The sequence below is a fragment of the Cryptomeria japonica genome, chromosome 6 (assembly GCF_030272615.1).
Source record: "Cryptomeria japonica chromosome 6, Sugi_1.0, whole genome shotgun sequence".
NCBI lineage: Eukaryota > Viridiplantae > Streptophyta > Pinopsida > Cupressales > Cupressaceae > Cryptomeria > Cryptomeria japonica.
In genome coordinates this window covers 268,840,586-268,857,524 of record NC_081410.1, presented here as the reverse complement: position 1 = coordinate 268,857,524, position 16,939 = coordinate 268,840,586, and the positions used below count along the sequence as shown (strand labels likewise).

The 16,939-nt window shown below is 36.9% G+C and overlaps 2 protein-coding genes across 6 annotated transcripts in view; both read right to left on the bottom strand.

Moving 5' to 3' along the window:
• The window catches only part of LOC131062608 (ATP-dependent DNA helicase Q-like 5), a 255,361-nt gene extending 239,501 nt beyond the window's left edge, over positions 1 to 15,860 (bottom strand). The window contains exons 1-4 of one of the 5 annotated variants that reach the window (XM_057996307.2): positions 15,728 to 15,860; positions 13,790 to 15,558; positions 13,563 to 13,682; positions 13,251 to 13,304 (exon numbers count right to left, since the gene is read on the bottom strand). In XM_057996307.2, the coding sequence (XP_057852290.1) occupies positions 13,251 to 13,304; positions 13,563 to 13,682; positions 13,790 to 15,529 (1,914 nt within the window). In that variant the 5' untranslated portion in view covers positions 15,530 to 15,558; positions 15,728 to 15,860. The other 4 variants (XM_057996308.2, XM_057996310.1, XM_057996306.1 and 1 more) reach the window with 4 other exon arrangements.
• Positions 4,803 to 7,478, bottom strand: LOC131062609 (uncharacterized). Its single transcript, XM_057996311.2, has 3 exons — positions 6,331 to 7,478; positions 5,517 to 6,215; positions 4,803 to 5,425 (listed from the first exon to the last, which is right to left on the bottom strand). Exons 1-3 carry the CDS (start codon positions 7,471 to 7,473, stop codon positions 5,045 to 5,047), a joined length of 2,223 nt encoding a protein of 740 aa, XP_057852294.2. The 5' UTR covers positions 7,474 to 7,478; the 3' UTR covers positions 4,803 to 5,044.
• Positions 15,861 to 16,939: the final 1,079 nt, after the last annotated feature.

Below are 16,939 nucleotides of genomic sequence, written 5' to 3'. Positions count from 1 at the left end.
TCTATTTGGCTAATTTTTAGCAATCTCTATCACTTCTTATCTATTTCTATTTTTGTTCCTAAAGCTTCTGCTTCTACACAGAAAAACTTCATTTTTTTGTGTCGATTCTTGCAATACATAAGCTGTGAATGGTTGTGGAATCCCTTGTTGTAATTGTTAGCTGTTCAGGTGAGTCTATGGTGAAATATAGAGGAACACGGTGGATCTAGCAAAGGTCAAAGAAGAGCGCGGTAGACAGGATAATGTGTTTCTTGCAGGGCACATGACCCTCTCAGTGCATATATTCATCTGATATTTTAACAGGCTGATTTCTTTCCATGCATCTTCGAACATTGTCCAGGGGTTGTTCATGATGGACCTTGTTTAGAAAAATTGCATGATATTGTTCTCAGAGCTATTGTGGCAGAACACTTTCTTTTTCTTTTTCCTGAGCATATAAGCCCTTGCTTTGTATTTTAATTCACCACGGAGCAATACTCAATCCCACTTTCATTACCAGCTACTTCCCATTTGCACATAAAGAAGATTTGGTAAATTCGATTGGCCATGGAAGAAGTAGTTTCTTGGTTTTTCTGACTTTGAGTCAAATGGTGACTAAACGATGAATTGAAAACATTATTTCCAGAAGTGATTTGAGGGTGTTCTATTAATGGTGAATAAGTGAAGAAGGTTCAACATCACACAATCAGACATAAAAATCAGAAGTCAGAATACTCAGAGTAGAATATCAGATATATTAAGTCTGTTTAATTGCATCTCTGTTTGTTTTGCAGGTGACTAAGGAAGAGATGAAGGAGTAAACTATAGATGACATTAAGAACATCACAGCATGAAGATGTGAAGCAAGAATTCAAGTACAAGAAGACTTTATCAAAAGAACTTCATCACACAGCTAGAACCAAGTAGTCAAATGGGGCTACATCTCAAGAACAGTCATACAAGCGAGATGACGGACTTCACAGTTTCAGCTAGGCAATTGCAGCAGGGTGGTCAGCATACTGAAGTCAGCATTGTGAAGAGTTAATCACATTCAAGGCTTCATCATATCATCCCTATTATTAGAACTTCAAGTTATCAAGGATCAACATTAAGGGTCAAGAGGGACGCAAACAACATCATGATGAAGAATTTAACAAGGTAATGAACTCTACAACAACAGAAAGAAGTCAAGACATCATAGCATGAAGAATACTCTGACAACGTAAAGAAGTTAAGTCATAGCAAGGGGGATCAATGACAAGATAGAGACTTGAGCATCATAACCTCAAGGGTATAATCACCCCATGGAGATAATTCTAGAACCTCAAGAATTCAAAGCTAAAAAGCTTGATCATGATGATGCCTTCATCGTCATCACACCAAGCTTAGGGGATGTTGAATATCAAGAGATACTGCTCTACATCAAACTTCCCTCTGTTGATCTACCAAGTCTACGAAGCAAATTGAGGTGGCATCCTTGTCATCACCAACCAACCAAAGGACTCCAAGTCAGCATGTCCAAATGCAATGTACCTAACTCATTCAATGGAGGCACAAAATTAAAAAGATGCCTAACCTCATTTTCTATTGGTTCACGTTCAATGTGGAGCGTATGTCAAATCAAATGTAATTTTCTCATTGGCCGAAAAGGAGTTTGTTGTAACAAACCCTAATTAGGGTTTTCATCTTGTATTCTCAGCCATTGATTGTGAATCAATCTGAGCCACTTATTGTAAAGAGCTATCTATATAAGGCTCGTTTTTCTCATTTGTAAAAGGTCAATAATAAAGTAATAGAGAATAGATAATAATGGAAGAATAGACAACAATTACGAATTAGAAGTTAGAATAGGAGAAAGCAAAGATTGTTGCCAAGATCTTGTTGTAAGAGACATATTGTTTTCATTGAAGTTATGGTGAATTCTCTATATTAATTCAACACATTGCATGGTCTCTACTTCTCATTTGCTTTAAAGTTGGTTAGATGAATGGAAGATATCATTGTTGATGAATGGTGTACCTAATGTTCATACTACTTGTAATTTGTTGATTGCAAATTGCAGTGCATAGTCAACTAAACTTGTGTGAAAGCTTAACTTCTATTACTTCATGCTCATTGTTCGTGTGGTTGATGTGCATTGGTGATATGAAAATCATTCATTTATCCTTAGGCACCAGTTTTGTGTAGTTGTTCTTTGATGGCGAAACAAAGCTTGGTTTGGTCACACCTAGTCGACAATTAGTTCCTTCATTCTTAGGATTAGATTAGACTCCTTAAACCCTATCTCTTTTGCCCCTTTATTTCCCAAGCAAGTAGTTAGAATCTAAGTTCCAGCAACATTCAAGCAAAAATTCAAGTATTAATGTAAGTCCCCATTGTGATTCCAGCAAAATCACATCAACCATTGAGCTATCTACACGTCAAGACCTTGTTGTGCATATTGCACCACATCCCCGTCGTTGATAGGGGACCCCCATTTTGTGTCTGGTCTGCCCGCATGAGAGAGAGGAAGTCCCGACTGTGCAGAGTAATTGTTGCTAAGCATCCTTTGTAAGCCGTCAAAATTCGTCGAAGAAAGCCCCCAAATGCCAACGCAAAAGGCAAGAAGAAGTCTCGGGCATTTTGCTCGTTAAATCCGAAATAGACCCTGCCACATCATGCCTTCGAAATGCCGAGGACTTCGCGAAGAGATGATAGGGCGGGAATCTAAAAACTTTGGACATTTTCACCAATTTGCCCGAAGTTTGAAGAAATCTTCAAAGAGAACATCGCGCAAGAAGAGTCTTCAGGCCGAAAAATAGAAAAGACTAAGCTCGCAAAACACCATCTGTAGGCTGAAAACTTAAGCAAGCCAAAGTTCGCATTTTTAACTCTTAGAGTCGAAAAAGGGTGAAGATTCTAAATTCACAAAGTCAAGCTTCAAATGCCGAGATTGAAAAGTTCATATTCGTGCAATGTCTCTCAAAATCCCGAAATTACTAAAGAGAGGGTAAGGCGTTTGAAAACTCTTGCATTTCGGCTTTAGGAGCCGAATTTCGTCCCTTAATCAAGTCGCAATGAAGGGTAAAGAGGGGCAGAGTCTGCATTTCGTCCAAAATACCCGAAGTTGCAAGGCAAGCTAAACCCTAAACTTTGTGCAAGGCAACCAGTAAGCTCGAAAAATCATAGATGAAATGAGGAAACATGAATCGCGGGCATAAAATCGCCCATTTTAGGTGAAATCGGCGAATCAAAAAGGGGCATTCAATAAGACCAAAATCGGCTATTTGGGCCAAAATACCCAAAAATAACCCAAAGGCAAAGTCGCGCGATTTATTTCTTGCAGAGAATCAAAAGGTTAAATCACGCATTTCCTCAAAATCACAATTTTCATCTTGCGGGTTTGGTGAAAATAAATATCTCAAAAACACTAAAATGCCCAAAGTTTGTGAAAGGGGTGTTAAAAACTTAAAGGGAAAATCTCACATTTTAACTCAAATTGCCCAAAATTCCAAAGAACAAGCATTTCACAAATATTTGAATCACGCAAATCACCTCATTAGGCCGAAAAGTCTAAATCGTGCGAAGAGGGGCTCATCTAGCCGAAAATTTAGCTAAGTTCAAGTTCACAAAATTGCCCATTAAGCCAAAAATGAAATCAAAAGGTTAAATTCGCACACTCCCTCATTTAGCCGAAAGTGACGAAGAGTGCAAATTCGCGCAAAACAAGTCAATGAGCCAAAAATGTTAAGAAGAAGCAAACATTGCACAAATTAACTTCATTTAGCCGAAGAGGTATAAAAGTAAAAATCGCACAAAAAGGCTTATTTGACCGAAAAACTTAGCAAAGGGGAATCGTGCATTTCCTTTAAGGTGGCCGATTTTCTTCCATAGCGAAATGAGCAAAAGATCAAAGTTCGGCATTTGTTGGTATTTTGTAAGGGTCATAATGTTCATTCAAAAGGGTTCAAATGCTCGAAAACCACTAAGGCAAAAGGGGAGAGGGCGTTTAAAAATCATGAGTAAAACAAGAAAGTCAAGCCCAAAGTCGCACCTTTTGAGTTAAGGTGGCGAATTTTAACAAGGCCAAGTTAGGCGTTCGAGACTATGTAAAAATCGCACAATCCTTCCAATATAGCTGGTTTCATGTCAAAGGATTAAGCGTTTAAAACTAAGAAGCCTGACATCGTTTAAAAGTTTAATATGATTGTTATATTAATTTATTTAATTTTTCAAAATGATTATTAAAGGTGGAATTCATTGTTTGCAGGATAACATCGAGAAGAGCTAAAGCGAAAACCTGAAACACAAATCCAAGAAGGATCGCGATCAAAGCAAGGAAAGCAAGGCACAAGATCGAAGCGGCGAAGCACAGGGAAGCGCACCACCACTGAATCAAAGTTGAAATCCACCAACGAGATTGAAGACCAAGAACACAGAATGCTACAAAATGTGCATTCTCAGAAGAATACACAGCTGGATTTAATTCCAAAAATTCAGTTTCTGAAAACTAAATTGTTTATTGTAAAAAGACAATTGCTTGTGGGCCCCACCTAATGTATTCAAAGTGAGGGGACACAGGTAAATTATTTCCAACTACCGAATAGACCTGAATTGATGTCAAATAGTGGTTGGGAGGATAACTGAGGATTGAATGGGCATGGGTTAAAGCTGCCAGGCTTCTAGAAGGCAGATCAGGACCCTTGGATGCAGTCAATCCTGAGCCTTGATTCAGAATTGTAAAATCTATAAAAGCTAAGTTGCCGGTACGGGTACGGGTACGGGTACGTGGGTACGGTACGCTGGTACGGCTTTTTTGGGGGGGGCCTGGGTACGTCCGGGTACGTCCGTACAAAAAAATGTAAAAATCATAAATATATACATATATACACTCTAATAAGTAGAAACAAAAATTAAATTTAGAATCCCACATATCATCCATATGCTAAACAAAACTTGGAACTATCATATATGATTCATATTGATATAACTATAAGTCTATAACAAAATTACAAACTTTGAATGTTATGATAGATATCGAATTCATTGTTCACTGGCTCAACCGTTCAACAATAAAATAACACAACTAATAATCAGCAATAGCATCATATGGGTCACTAGGAAGATCAAGATCAACATCATCATTGACATTAGATGATGTAGGTAGAGTACTGGAACCACATGCAGCCTCACTGCCACTTGCACTAGCAGCACATTGGCTATCAGACTCCCCAGAAAGTAAAGATTGTGTGGCAGCTGAAAAATCCAAATCAGTTCGCTCTGGATCTACATCCCAAAACTTTGTGCTCCCATCCTTATACTCATTTTGTTTATGAGTAAGAAGGCGCAAGTTTGAATGCACATAAACGAGCTCTTCTGCCTTACTTGCTGCCAGTCGGTTGCGTTTCACTGAGTGGATAAAGGAGTATGTGCTCCAATTTCGCTCAGATGAAGAGGAACTAGCAACCTATTGAATAATTGACACAAAGTGAGAGGGTGACAATTATAAAATAGTAAAAAATCTAAATTTAGAGAGCAATAAAAATTAAGAAACTTACTTGCGATAAAACTTTGATTGCAAGAGTTTGAAGGTTTGGTGATGTATGGCCATTGAGGTACCACCAAGCATGAGAATCCTTTTTATACTTGTCACGGAGAGCGGAAACACTTTGACCATTGGAGGCTACAAAATCAGCAAACTCACTTGTCATTAAATCCTCCATTTCAGAATCTGGGAAGAGTTTAGTAAGTGCTGTCCTACACCCTTCACTGACTTCTGAATCTCTATATGGTGGTACCCTTGATGGCTTAGCAAGCATTTCATCACTATAAAATTTGGGAGTCAATGCAAATGCAAGAAGATGTAGTGGGGTGGTCATTTTGTTCCACCGCTCAACACAAATTGATTGAACCTCTTTGAAGAAAGTTTCTTCGGGATCTTGCTCTTTTGCATTGATGATGGCTTTCATTTTCTCAATCATCGAGTCAATGCCATCATATACCTCTCCCAAACATGGGTGATCCATGTCAGTATAACGGATCATACTCATGATGGGCTCAGTGAAACTCAAAAGATATTCCACTCGATCCCACCAAATGTCATCTAGGATCATGCGCTTTACATTTGCTGCCCTTTCAGTATTGGATTGCCTCCATAGGGACCAACTTTGACTAATTACCATGCTAGCAAGTGGCTGTCGCACCTTCACAAGTCGCCTCAAGACGATTGTGTTGGATGCAAATCGGGTCTCGGCAACCTATTCAAAAATTAAAAATAAAAATTAGAATACAAAGAAGACATGATAAAAAAATAAAAATTAAGTAACCATCAAAGTGAAATGTAGATTTTAAAAATTGAAGTGTTTCAATTACCTTTAGCAACTCCAACTGTGAAAATGATCTGAAAATGGCCTGTGACATGTTATGGTTTGTGATGAACATTTGGATCTCTTCAGCCTCAACATAAATTTGTTTGATCCAATCTATTTTCCTGCCTATCTTTTGTAGCATGAGGTTGAGAGAGTGGACAGCACAAGGTGTCCAAAATATGTGTTCAAACCGTGTCTCAATCAACATACCTGCAGCTCTACAATTCTTTGCATTGTCCGTTATTACTTGGACAACATTTTGAGGTCCCACATCCTGAATGCATTGTATAAGGATGTTAGCAATAAATTGTGCATCCTTCACCTGTCCCTCACAATCCACAGCTTTCAGAAACATTGCCCCTTTAGGGCACACTGCAATTACATTAATTAATGGCCGATTTTTGGTATCCTTCCATCCATCTGAAATGATGGACACCCCTGTTTGTTTCCATGAATTTCTAATGGGAGCCAATGCATTGTCTATGTTTTTTACCTCCTTTGCTAGTAAGGTGCTACGCACCTTCTCATAACCTGGCCCTGTGTACCCTTGTGGAGCCTCATTTACCTTTTTCAACATATCCTGCCAATATGGTGATCGTACCACATTAAATGACAAACCGTTTGCATATAGACATCTTCCAACGGATTGATCTGCAATCTCTCTAGCATCATTCTTAAATGCTCTCTCTAATGGTCCCTTGCTTCTCTTCACAATAACAGGGTCTTCACTAATTGGGTCCAAGAATGGGTGGCTCTCTACCACGATATCAGGAAAATCGCTATAAGATGGAGAAGTAGGGGGCCTCTTTGATTTACTTCCTCTTCCTGTCAACAAAGGATGGTTTGAGGCACGACCAACTCTTGCATCTGCTTCCTCTTGCTCTCTAATATATCCTGCTATTTCTTGAGGTGACATCCCATTTCCATTCTTTCCTAGACATGGTTTGATTCCTTGTTGGGGAATGGCACAAAAATGGGCTTTGACACGACTGTAGGAGCTAGTTTTTTTCGTACTACAGAAGTTGCATATCCATAAAAATGTTCCACCACCTTTTACTTGGTCTATTATTTTGACATATTTCCATAAAGGTGAATTTGGGTCAGTTTTGAAAGTCCATTGAGGAGTAGAGCTACTAGTCGTTGCCATTATGATTTCTACAACAAATTAAAAAAAAAAATATTAATATTTAATATTATATATTTAACATTTAGCAAAATAGTTTTATAATTTATTATTATAGTTTGAACTTTGTTTATTTTAAATCACTTAATAGTTTGTTAAATTAAAAGTTAAAAAAACAAACCTAATATAAATTAAAAATTACAATTTTCGATTTTTAATTTTAAATAATAAAAGTTATAAAACTATTTTAATAGGTTCATAATTTATTAATTATTATTATTTTAAATATGAATAATTCATATTTAAAATAATAATAATTAATAAATTATTAACCATTAAAATAGTTTTATAGTTTTTAGTCTTTTATTATTTAATATTAAAAATCGAAAATTGTAATTTTTAATTTATATTAGGTTTTTTTTTTAACTTTTAATTTAACAAACTATTAATTGATTTAAAATTAATAAATTCAAACTATAATAAAAATAAAAAATTTAACAAACTATTATAAAAATTTCGAAATTAACAACCTACCTGCAAGCTCGAAATGGCGCCTCCCGTCTTGGCTCCTTCGCGCGTCCTCTGCCGTGGCTCCTTCGCGCGTCCTCTGCCGTGGCTCCTCCTGTGCAACCCGCAACCCGTGGCGGCCTCCTCCTGTGCAACCCGCAACCCGTGGCGGCCTCCTCCTCCTGTGCAACCCGCAACCCGTGGCGGCCTCCTTCTGTGCAACCCGTGGCGGCGGCCTCCTCCTTCTGTGCAACCCGTGGCGGCCTCCTATGTTTTCGTGGCTCCCGTGCCCTCCTCCTGCGCTTTCGTGGGATGTTTCTTCTTTTTTTTTTAACTTTCGGGTTTAAAACGATGTGAAAAAACCTTCGACATTTTTGCACGTGCAGATTCGGCAAAAAAACCCTACGGAATCGCCACGTTTACATCGGATGCGTCGGGGTTCGTGTCTAAAAACGCGGATACGTTTCAGGTTAAAAAAAACAGTACCCTGTTCGAATCCACAGGGATTCCATGGCGAATCCGAATCCGGTACGTATCGTATCCGGATTTGGGAGCAAACTAGGAAGTACCGGTAACTTAGTATAAAAGGCAAGATGCCTCTCATTGTAAAGGGTTAGATTCTAGTTAGATTTTTAGGGTTAGATTGTTAGATTCTGGTTAGATTTTTAGAGTTAGACAGTTAGATGGTTAGAGTTTTTGTATAAGGTTAGATTTTAGTAATAAAGTAGAACTACTGCAAAAATTGTTGTAATAGCAGCTGAAATCAATATATGGACATTGATTTGGTGTTTATCATCTTGGTTTGATTATGTTTGCATGGTTTCCTTTAGCAGGTTTAGATAGATCCTTTTGGTGTGTAGGTATTTGATGGATTCAGGTTCATACCATTGGGGATATGTTGATTGTGTATCCTTGTGTATGGTTAGCCTGAGCCTTTAAAATTGTGTTTAGTTCAATTGCAGGTGTCTGTCTGAGCTGCGCCAAAATTGGGTTTTTGGGTATGCACCTGCAGTCTGAAAATCTTCTAAGTCCCCTTGAAGATTGCATCGTTCTTGTGAGATTGTGAGTTATTCTGGCCAAGCAGGGATTGGTTATGTTGAATCCATCTACCCGCACACCAGTCGTGTTAATTTTAGGTCTCCTAAACCCTTCTCCTTTTCTTTTATTTCCCAGCTTGATAAATGCAGCATCATCAGATGCAGATCAGCTTGTTGCAAACGTAAGGCCCCTTGTCCTCCCAGCAAAACACATCAAACAACTGAGCTATCCCACAGTCAAGAACTGACATTTGGAACCTTGAGTTTGTCCCCTTTGATCAATTAAAACAGCATTATGGATCTCCTTATTTCAAGAGAGGATAGGATACTCAACAAGTAAATTCTATTCTGCGTTGGCCGGATAAAGTTGTAGTGATATGATTTTAGCCATGTCAACAGACCTGACAATAGAAACCTTGGAGTCATCTCAGTTGATCATATAATTCAGCATCCAAGAAGATTTTGATCAAGAGAGGATAGAATACCTTTCGTATTTTATTCTATGTTAGAGGTGTCTAAAAAACACATCAATAGGTTGGTACATCATCCTCCCCACCTTTACTTGTCCTCATGAACTAAAAGCCATTTTGCTTTCCTTATCATTTGTCCAACCTTTTGTTGCACTTGCAAACAAACAATCAAAAAATAGAAATCAAGATAAGGGAGTCAAAATTTCCCATCGGTGCTTCTTCTTTCTCTGCATTATGTCATTAAGGCATGCTTTGTAATTCTCCTTTGTAGCTTGTATCTTCTCCATGGTTTATTGTTCTATCACAAACTATCAAGAGACCATTTTTCTCTTCATCTATTTTTATTGTCATATCAACTTCTGGCATGCTCAAAATATCATGCCCTTCACATTCATTCTTCAATATATCATCCTCTTTTATGACGACTTCTTCACCATCATCAAATATGGTAACTCCAGATCTCCATCTCTATTGTTGCCTCATCTCTAAAGTGAAGTGTTTCCACAACCGCAACATCTTGGGCCAGCTTACGTAATGTCCCCAACTCAAGCAATGAGACTTAACTATGTCCTTTCCTTTGATTACCCAAGAGGAAGAGGACTTAGAGCATCATTGGTTAAGTGTTAGACTCTTTGGCTTGTTCTATTCTATTCTTAAGTTGTAGGCACATCTTTTTAGGCAACTTAAATGATTTTAAGTTGTGGGCACGTCTTGTTAAGCAACTTAAGTGACTCTTAGCCTAAAGACTTAAAATTTCCCCCCTTTGAGTTTAATGACTTAAGAGACATGTACTTAAGTGATTTTTATTAAACATGTGCCAAAAAGTCGGGGGGAATTGGAAAATAAGGAGCATATTGGGTCATTTGTGAGGGTTTTATTAGGAGCACTGGATTGGGCTTGCACTGGATCTATGGTTGAGATCAAGTCATTCTTTTGCAAGTCATTATATAACATAAAAGGGTTCCCTTGGAGCTCATTATATGATCAGACTTTTCTCTATTTCTGCTGCAATCTTGTGGCTTGAGGCTCAAAACCCTTGAGCATCCCTAGTTTCAGAGAGACATACGGGCTCCCCCCAGTCAGTAGAGTATGTTTCGGTGAAAAGACTTTGGTCTGTGATGCCCTAGCACATCATTTTCCGAGCTGCCTACCCTTATCAGGTTTTGGAAACCATTTTGGAGTGACTCAGGAATAAGAATCAAATTTGGACAACCTACAGCAATATTTATGCATGTTCTTGACCATAATTGAAGCTAACATCAGCAAGGACAAGTGTGTCATCTTGGTAAGACCCAGTGCTAATTTTCTGAGGGTTTTGGCAGGGCAGCTAGGGTTTTGAAGGCATTTTCTGGGGTATTTGAGCATTAACCTGTGCAATGCTGATTAATTTCATCTCAGAAAAAAAATGTAAGCTGTTTCTGAGATATCTGGGCAGTTCAAGAGTGTTCACTGTAACATTTGACATTCAGAAATATTCAGAAATTTATATAAATTCTAAAAATAATCAGAAAAATATTCTGAGCATAGATCTGAGTTTGTTGAAGGATTTTCTATTTGCAAATAAAATTTCAGAATTTTTTGTTGCATATTTGTGGTAATTTTTTTGCTTTACCATTACCTCTATTTGGGGATACTACACTCTTATGATAGGTTGCATTCCTATTTATTTCAATCTTCAACTCTTCTCCTCTTCATTGCAATCCTCGAACTCTTCTTCCCACCCATTATAATCGTCAATATTTTTCCTTCTTCAGGGTAACATAACTCAACATATTTATTCCAATCATTTTCTTCATCTTCATTCCATTCATTTATCCCCTCTATCTCTCTCACTCTCTGCAAATCACACTAAAAAGTCATCCATCCCCTAGTAAATCTGCTGACTCCTCAAGGGATTTAATATTTCCTTGTTCTAGAAGTTCTATCCCTTGATAATCCTAAACTCTATGGCATTCCTCTCTAAAAATAGCTGTTGCTCACAAGGTGAGTATTTATTCCCACTAATCTTTTTAACCTTGTCACACTCCTTGAATGGCTTTGCTTTAATTTCCTTTTCTTTGTTTTCCCATTATTACTTGCCTCATACTACTACAACATCCACCATAATTCCTCCAACTCAAACCCCAATTTTCACAACTTCATTTGATTGTCTGTCTTTTGTTTGCTTATGCCTCTTCCTCCGTCGAATTTCTTCTTCCAACTTGGTTATCCTCTTTTTCACATCATAAAACAACTCCACCTCCATATCCACGGCCATACCCACAGCTCTCCTCTGAGATATTTAGAACTCTCCTTACAAATTCTGTACTCCTAGCATCTTTGGATGCTCTGATACCATTTTGATGCAAATAAAACTATGTTCCTGTAGTTTAATACACATGTCAGGATCCTCTGGTCCTGCAGCTCATATTTCAAATTAGACAATAGGATAAAAAGAGCAGAACAAAGGCTTTATTACTTATTTTCTCAGAATAAACTGATTACATACAATCTCACAGCCATCTGATAACTACGAATTCTCTCTGCAAAGGATGCATAGAAATACACAGACACACATATGGATATTTAAGTGTGCAGTTCAGGATATTAGAACTCAAAAACCAGTAAAACATTTCCAGTCCAGAGTACTTATTCAACAGAAAAGGAAATACCAACCAAGCACCAAAAATTCCCCCGCCTATCACCCAGCAACGCACCACTAAAAACAAATTGAAGACCTTAAAAAAGGAGAAGCACTAAAGAACATTATGCCAGTTAACCTGCAACAGTTACAAACTAAATCCCAAAAAAAGACAAAAGTAATAGACAACTAGTGGAGCCCATGTCACAAATGGGTAGCTACATCACATTAGGATGTTTGACAGCTCGAATCCATGTCATATTTGTTAATTAGGTGTCCTCTACAAATTATTGTGTTTTAGAAGCCTATACTTCTACAAGCTCCAACACTTTTCTGTGATTATAAAAGAATCCTCGGGATGGGGAAGAACCCAGTTTATCCGTGCATTTTGGTATTCATCGCCATTGTATCCCATGGTTGATAAAGAGGGCATTTGCCTTTATTACTGTCTTATAGAGGAGTAAACTGTTGACATAATTACTAAACCCCTGGGCAGAAATAAATTTGTCAAATTTCGAGTTAAACATGGGATTACATCTGATTTAGTTATTAAGGGCAATATTAGATAACTTTGGATAATTAGGCCAACTAATAGCTTAATGATTTGCCTAAGTAGGTGCATTGTTACGCATGTCATTAGTTGTCCTGCTGTGCATTTTTTATAGATCTGCCTGTTTATTTATAGAGGTATCATGCAATGTAATACAATGCTTGTGCATTCATGATTACATGGGCCACAACTATTTTATCATCCCCTGAATTACCAATTTGATTTGGATCATCAACCTTGATCAATTGTCATGCAATATGATAAATTAGACATTAAAATGTAACTGGATAGTTGATTCCTCCTATTGAAAGCATAGCAAGATACAAGGGATTGAACACCAAAATGTGTTATATTTGAAAATGAGAAGCAAAGAGCTCATCAAAACATATATAGCATATTTGAAAAGTACCGAAACAGTTCCATGTCCAACAAACACTAGCTTTCAGAATTTGTTTAACGCTGAAAACAGCTATGCATATACAAGTTACATAATAGAAAAATAGAAAAGGAATAATTTTATCAGCCTGTAAACATGAGATATTGATTTCTCCCTTTTATCTGCACGGCTATTAATAAACATTTGCCTACTAAAACAAGTTTCCGGTTTCCCTGATTACCTTTATGGCACCAGTGTGAAGTTGATCCAATGTTTGTACCATCTCTTTGCCTGACTGTCAAAGTACAGAATCCTTATGAGAAAGAAAGGGAGGAACTATAACTGTCCACAATTGATCAAACTTGATCAGGACTGGAAAAGTGAAGCAAGATACAGTAGCAAGTGGGAGTGTATCGAAAATCTTCCTTCAAGTTTTCCGTTGATATGAGATTTCAAAATTGAAACTTTTTTTTAAATTTATAAGAACATATTGTAAAGTTTGTAGTTGAAAATCCACTAGAAATGAAGACGCAACTTATTTTGGTTTCATTACCTGACTGCTGGTGAGAAGAGATCCTGAGATCATTGCAGGAAGTTGCTTTAACTGGTCCACCATCAAGGCCACCAAAGGACTTATGACGAGAGTAACCCCAGGCAAAACCAAAGCTGGCAACTGCATAAGAAAGTAACTTCTAAGGAATAGAACCAGAATGCTATACTCGTAATTCAAATTTCTAATTTGAAGAAAGATAAGTGTGGCAGAAAGTCAAATGCAATGACCTGATAGCATAAAGACTTTCCAGATCCGGTTGGTGAGACCAGCATGGTAGACTGCTTTGCTATTATTCTCTTGACAGTTTCCAACTGTCCAGTGCGGAAAGAATCGAATCCATGTGAAATTTTCAATAGCTTGAGAAGATTTTGATGTGATGGTTCTCTGAGTGCATTTTCTGTAGCATCTTTCAATAATGATTGATCATAAGAATTTTGCCCTTTTGTCTGATTGCTGTTAAATTCCTCGGATGCATTCCCTGAGTAATCAGTTTTGTCATTTGATTGACATCCCCGCCTTTGCACTGACTGATTTACCAATTCCTTCTTACTGTTTCCATTTTCATCCACATCTATTAACTCAGAATCTTCTATTTCATGTAACAGGTTATTTCCTTCATCTTTATCGTCTATTTTAATCCTTTTCCTCCGATGGAAAGTTCGACCACTTGAAGTTGAGACGGCCTTCCTCTTAGATCCTTTGTTGACAAATTTGCGCAGCCTGGAGCCCTTTCCATTTAGGTTGAGCTTGACAAAGTTACCTCCCTGTGACTTTTTCTTTGATGAATAAATAGATTTGTTAATTGTGCCTATTGTTGAGGCCATGATCATGTTCTGGTGTATTCTGGTAGCTTTCCTTGAGAATTTGGGGTTTGACCAAGAATTTGATTCCTTCGACAAATCGTCTTTGTGTTTACTTTGTTTTGGCCTTGATAAAGTTTTGCCAGACAAAACTGATTCTCCTAAATTTTGATCTTCTGCATTCTTTTTCTGAGGCGCTGACAAATCAGGTGTGTCTCCTGCCGTGCAAAAACCTCTACTAGCCAGAGATATTGCACAAGGTTTTTCTTGCTCTCTTTGTTTACTGCCATTGGTTGCGAATGTATGAAAACTATATGCATTTTCATTGACATTATCAAAATCTTCTGCAGGCGAAGTAGATAATGAATCAGGAAATACCATTTTCTGGTGCTTGATGTTATCTGGTCTTGTGCTGCCTTCCCCACTGCCTTCACAAAAGTCAGGGTTGTTATCACCAATCTCTTCTGTGTGGCTACCTTCACTCATACTCAAAGATGCATGAGCTTTGGAAAATGAGGTGTGCAAAAGAGGTTCCTCTTGTGAGTCTTGACAGGAATCCAGCATCCTCCTTAACATACTTTTGCATGCTGGATTAACCATACTCGAAGGTATGCAACTAGAAAAAAAGCCCGGGGGAACTGTTTCCAAGTCATTGGTGTTGAATACGCCTTCCTCCGCATGCCTTCCAGGCCGTTGAAGCTTCACTGAAAAGCCTAGCTCTGAAATTTTTGAAGAGTATACAAGTGCATCTCCATCATTAACTCTGTCAGACAATTTAATCCCATCTGTCACATGCTTTTTTGAATGCTTCTCTTGATTTCTCAACGTCACCTTCTTGGACCCTTTTCTGAGGATTTGCAAATTACGGGACCTTTCGCCCAAAAAAATGGCATCATTTTCTAACCTGCCAGCTACTGCATTGCTCTTTGTTATTTTAGGCAACGCCTTGGCTAAACTATCCGAAAGCATTTTTTTACTTTTACAAGAAGTTAGAGCCGAAGGCATACCAAGTCGCTCCCTAGGTGGAGTAGCAGATATGTGACTATCATCAGATGCATCACTCTCAGATCCTCCTTTGTAAACTTCGCATTCCCTCAATTTCATTTCTCCCCGGCCAAGAGTTTCACTGTCATGAGAGGCAGCCCTTGTCTGTTGCATTCTTACCATCTTCCAGTGAAAGCAGATTTGTGCAGAATCTGTGCCAACCGTGTCAAGCGCATAAGCAGAATCCAATTTACTTCTAAAGAAAAATCAAAATTCAGAAGACTATTTAAAAGAAAAACTGTCAATTATAACGGACAACTCTCATCAAATAAAAAAAGAAAGAATCGCCAATTTTTTTCCTGCTTCTCACTCGCCCCTCACCATGCTCGCCCTGTCAACCACATTCCCGCCAAAATGTGAGACTGAAAACGGGGAAAAGTTGAAAAAAAAAAATTGGGCATATTAGCGGAGAGGCCACTTCGTTGAGCGTATCAAAGATTTGTCCTAGCAATTGTGAACTGTTTTGTAGACATAGTTAGTGAAAGAAAGTTCTATGTTAAAAAAATTCATAAAAACTAAATAAATTAGTCTATATGTCTTCACTTTAATCTATATTTTAATTTTTTTTATATAGTATAGACAAAGAAAAAAAAATTCATATACTGCCACATACATTATATAGATTAAAATGAAGATATATAGGTTAGTGGGATTTGGAATTTGAATATAGAAAAGGAAAAAAATTAAGATTAATTTCATTTATTTATATTTAGACCATGTGAATTAATGATTATCATAATATTAATTTAATGAATTTTTATATAACCAATTTTTAGTTATACTATATGATGTTTAATTTGTATTTATTGATAGTCATTTATAATTATATATGTTTATAATGTGATAATAACTTTATGGTTATAGTTTATCCCACAGTTACATAAATAAGAATATGTAATTAAAGTTAATATATTTAATGTCTAATTATTTTTCAAAGTAAACATATATGATATAACTGAATAATGTGAATTTGTAACAAAAGTAAATGGTTAAGAGAGGTAGCTTAAATTTCTTTTTGAAATTGTTATTACAAAATTAACAATGTCAGGTAATTTTAGTAAAACATACTTCAATTTTGAAATGAATTCGAAAACAAAAGAAAATTACATTAACATCAACATTTGAATAGTTGAATTTTAGAGTTCAATTTTTTATAATAAATCAGAGAAACAAGTGTCAATATTATTTGATAGTATGAAGAATTAAAAATGTACATTTTCATTTGCAAAAAGAAATGTTGATGTTGTAGAATTATAATTGGTCTCTCCATGTCTTCACATTTATATTACGAACCTATGAAAAGAAAGCAAATTTACATTAAGATTGATGTTTGGATGGTTGAATTTTAGGATTAAAATCTGTGGTAATAAGTCATAGAGAAAGGTGTTAATGTTATTTGATAGTATAAAGAATTGGAAATATACATTGTCATTAGGAGGAAGGAATTTCAATACTATACTAATATTTAAATAAATGGAAAATAGATGTATTTTGTAAAAGGAAAACTTACATAAAGTATTCTCGATGCATTGA

What these genes read in the sequence shown, in the direction of transcription:
- LOC131062609 (XM_057996311.2), bottom strand. Translation starts at nt 7,473, where the DNA reads ATGGCAACGACTAGTAGCTCTACTCCTCAATGGACTTTCAAAACTGAC. An exon ending in CACAGTTGGAGTTGCTAAAG is followed by an intron (nt 6,216 to 6,330) that starts GTAATTGAAACA and finishes ATTTTTGAATAG; the next exon opens with GTTGCCGAGACCCGATTTGC. An exon ending in CAATCAAAGTTTTATCGCAA is followed by an intron (nt 5,426 to 5,516) that starts GTAAGTTTCTTA and finishes ATTATTCAATAG; the next exon opens with GTTGCTAGTTCCTCTTCATC.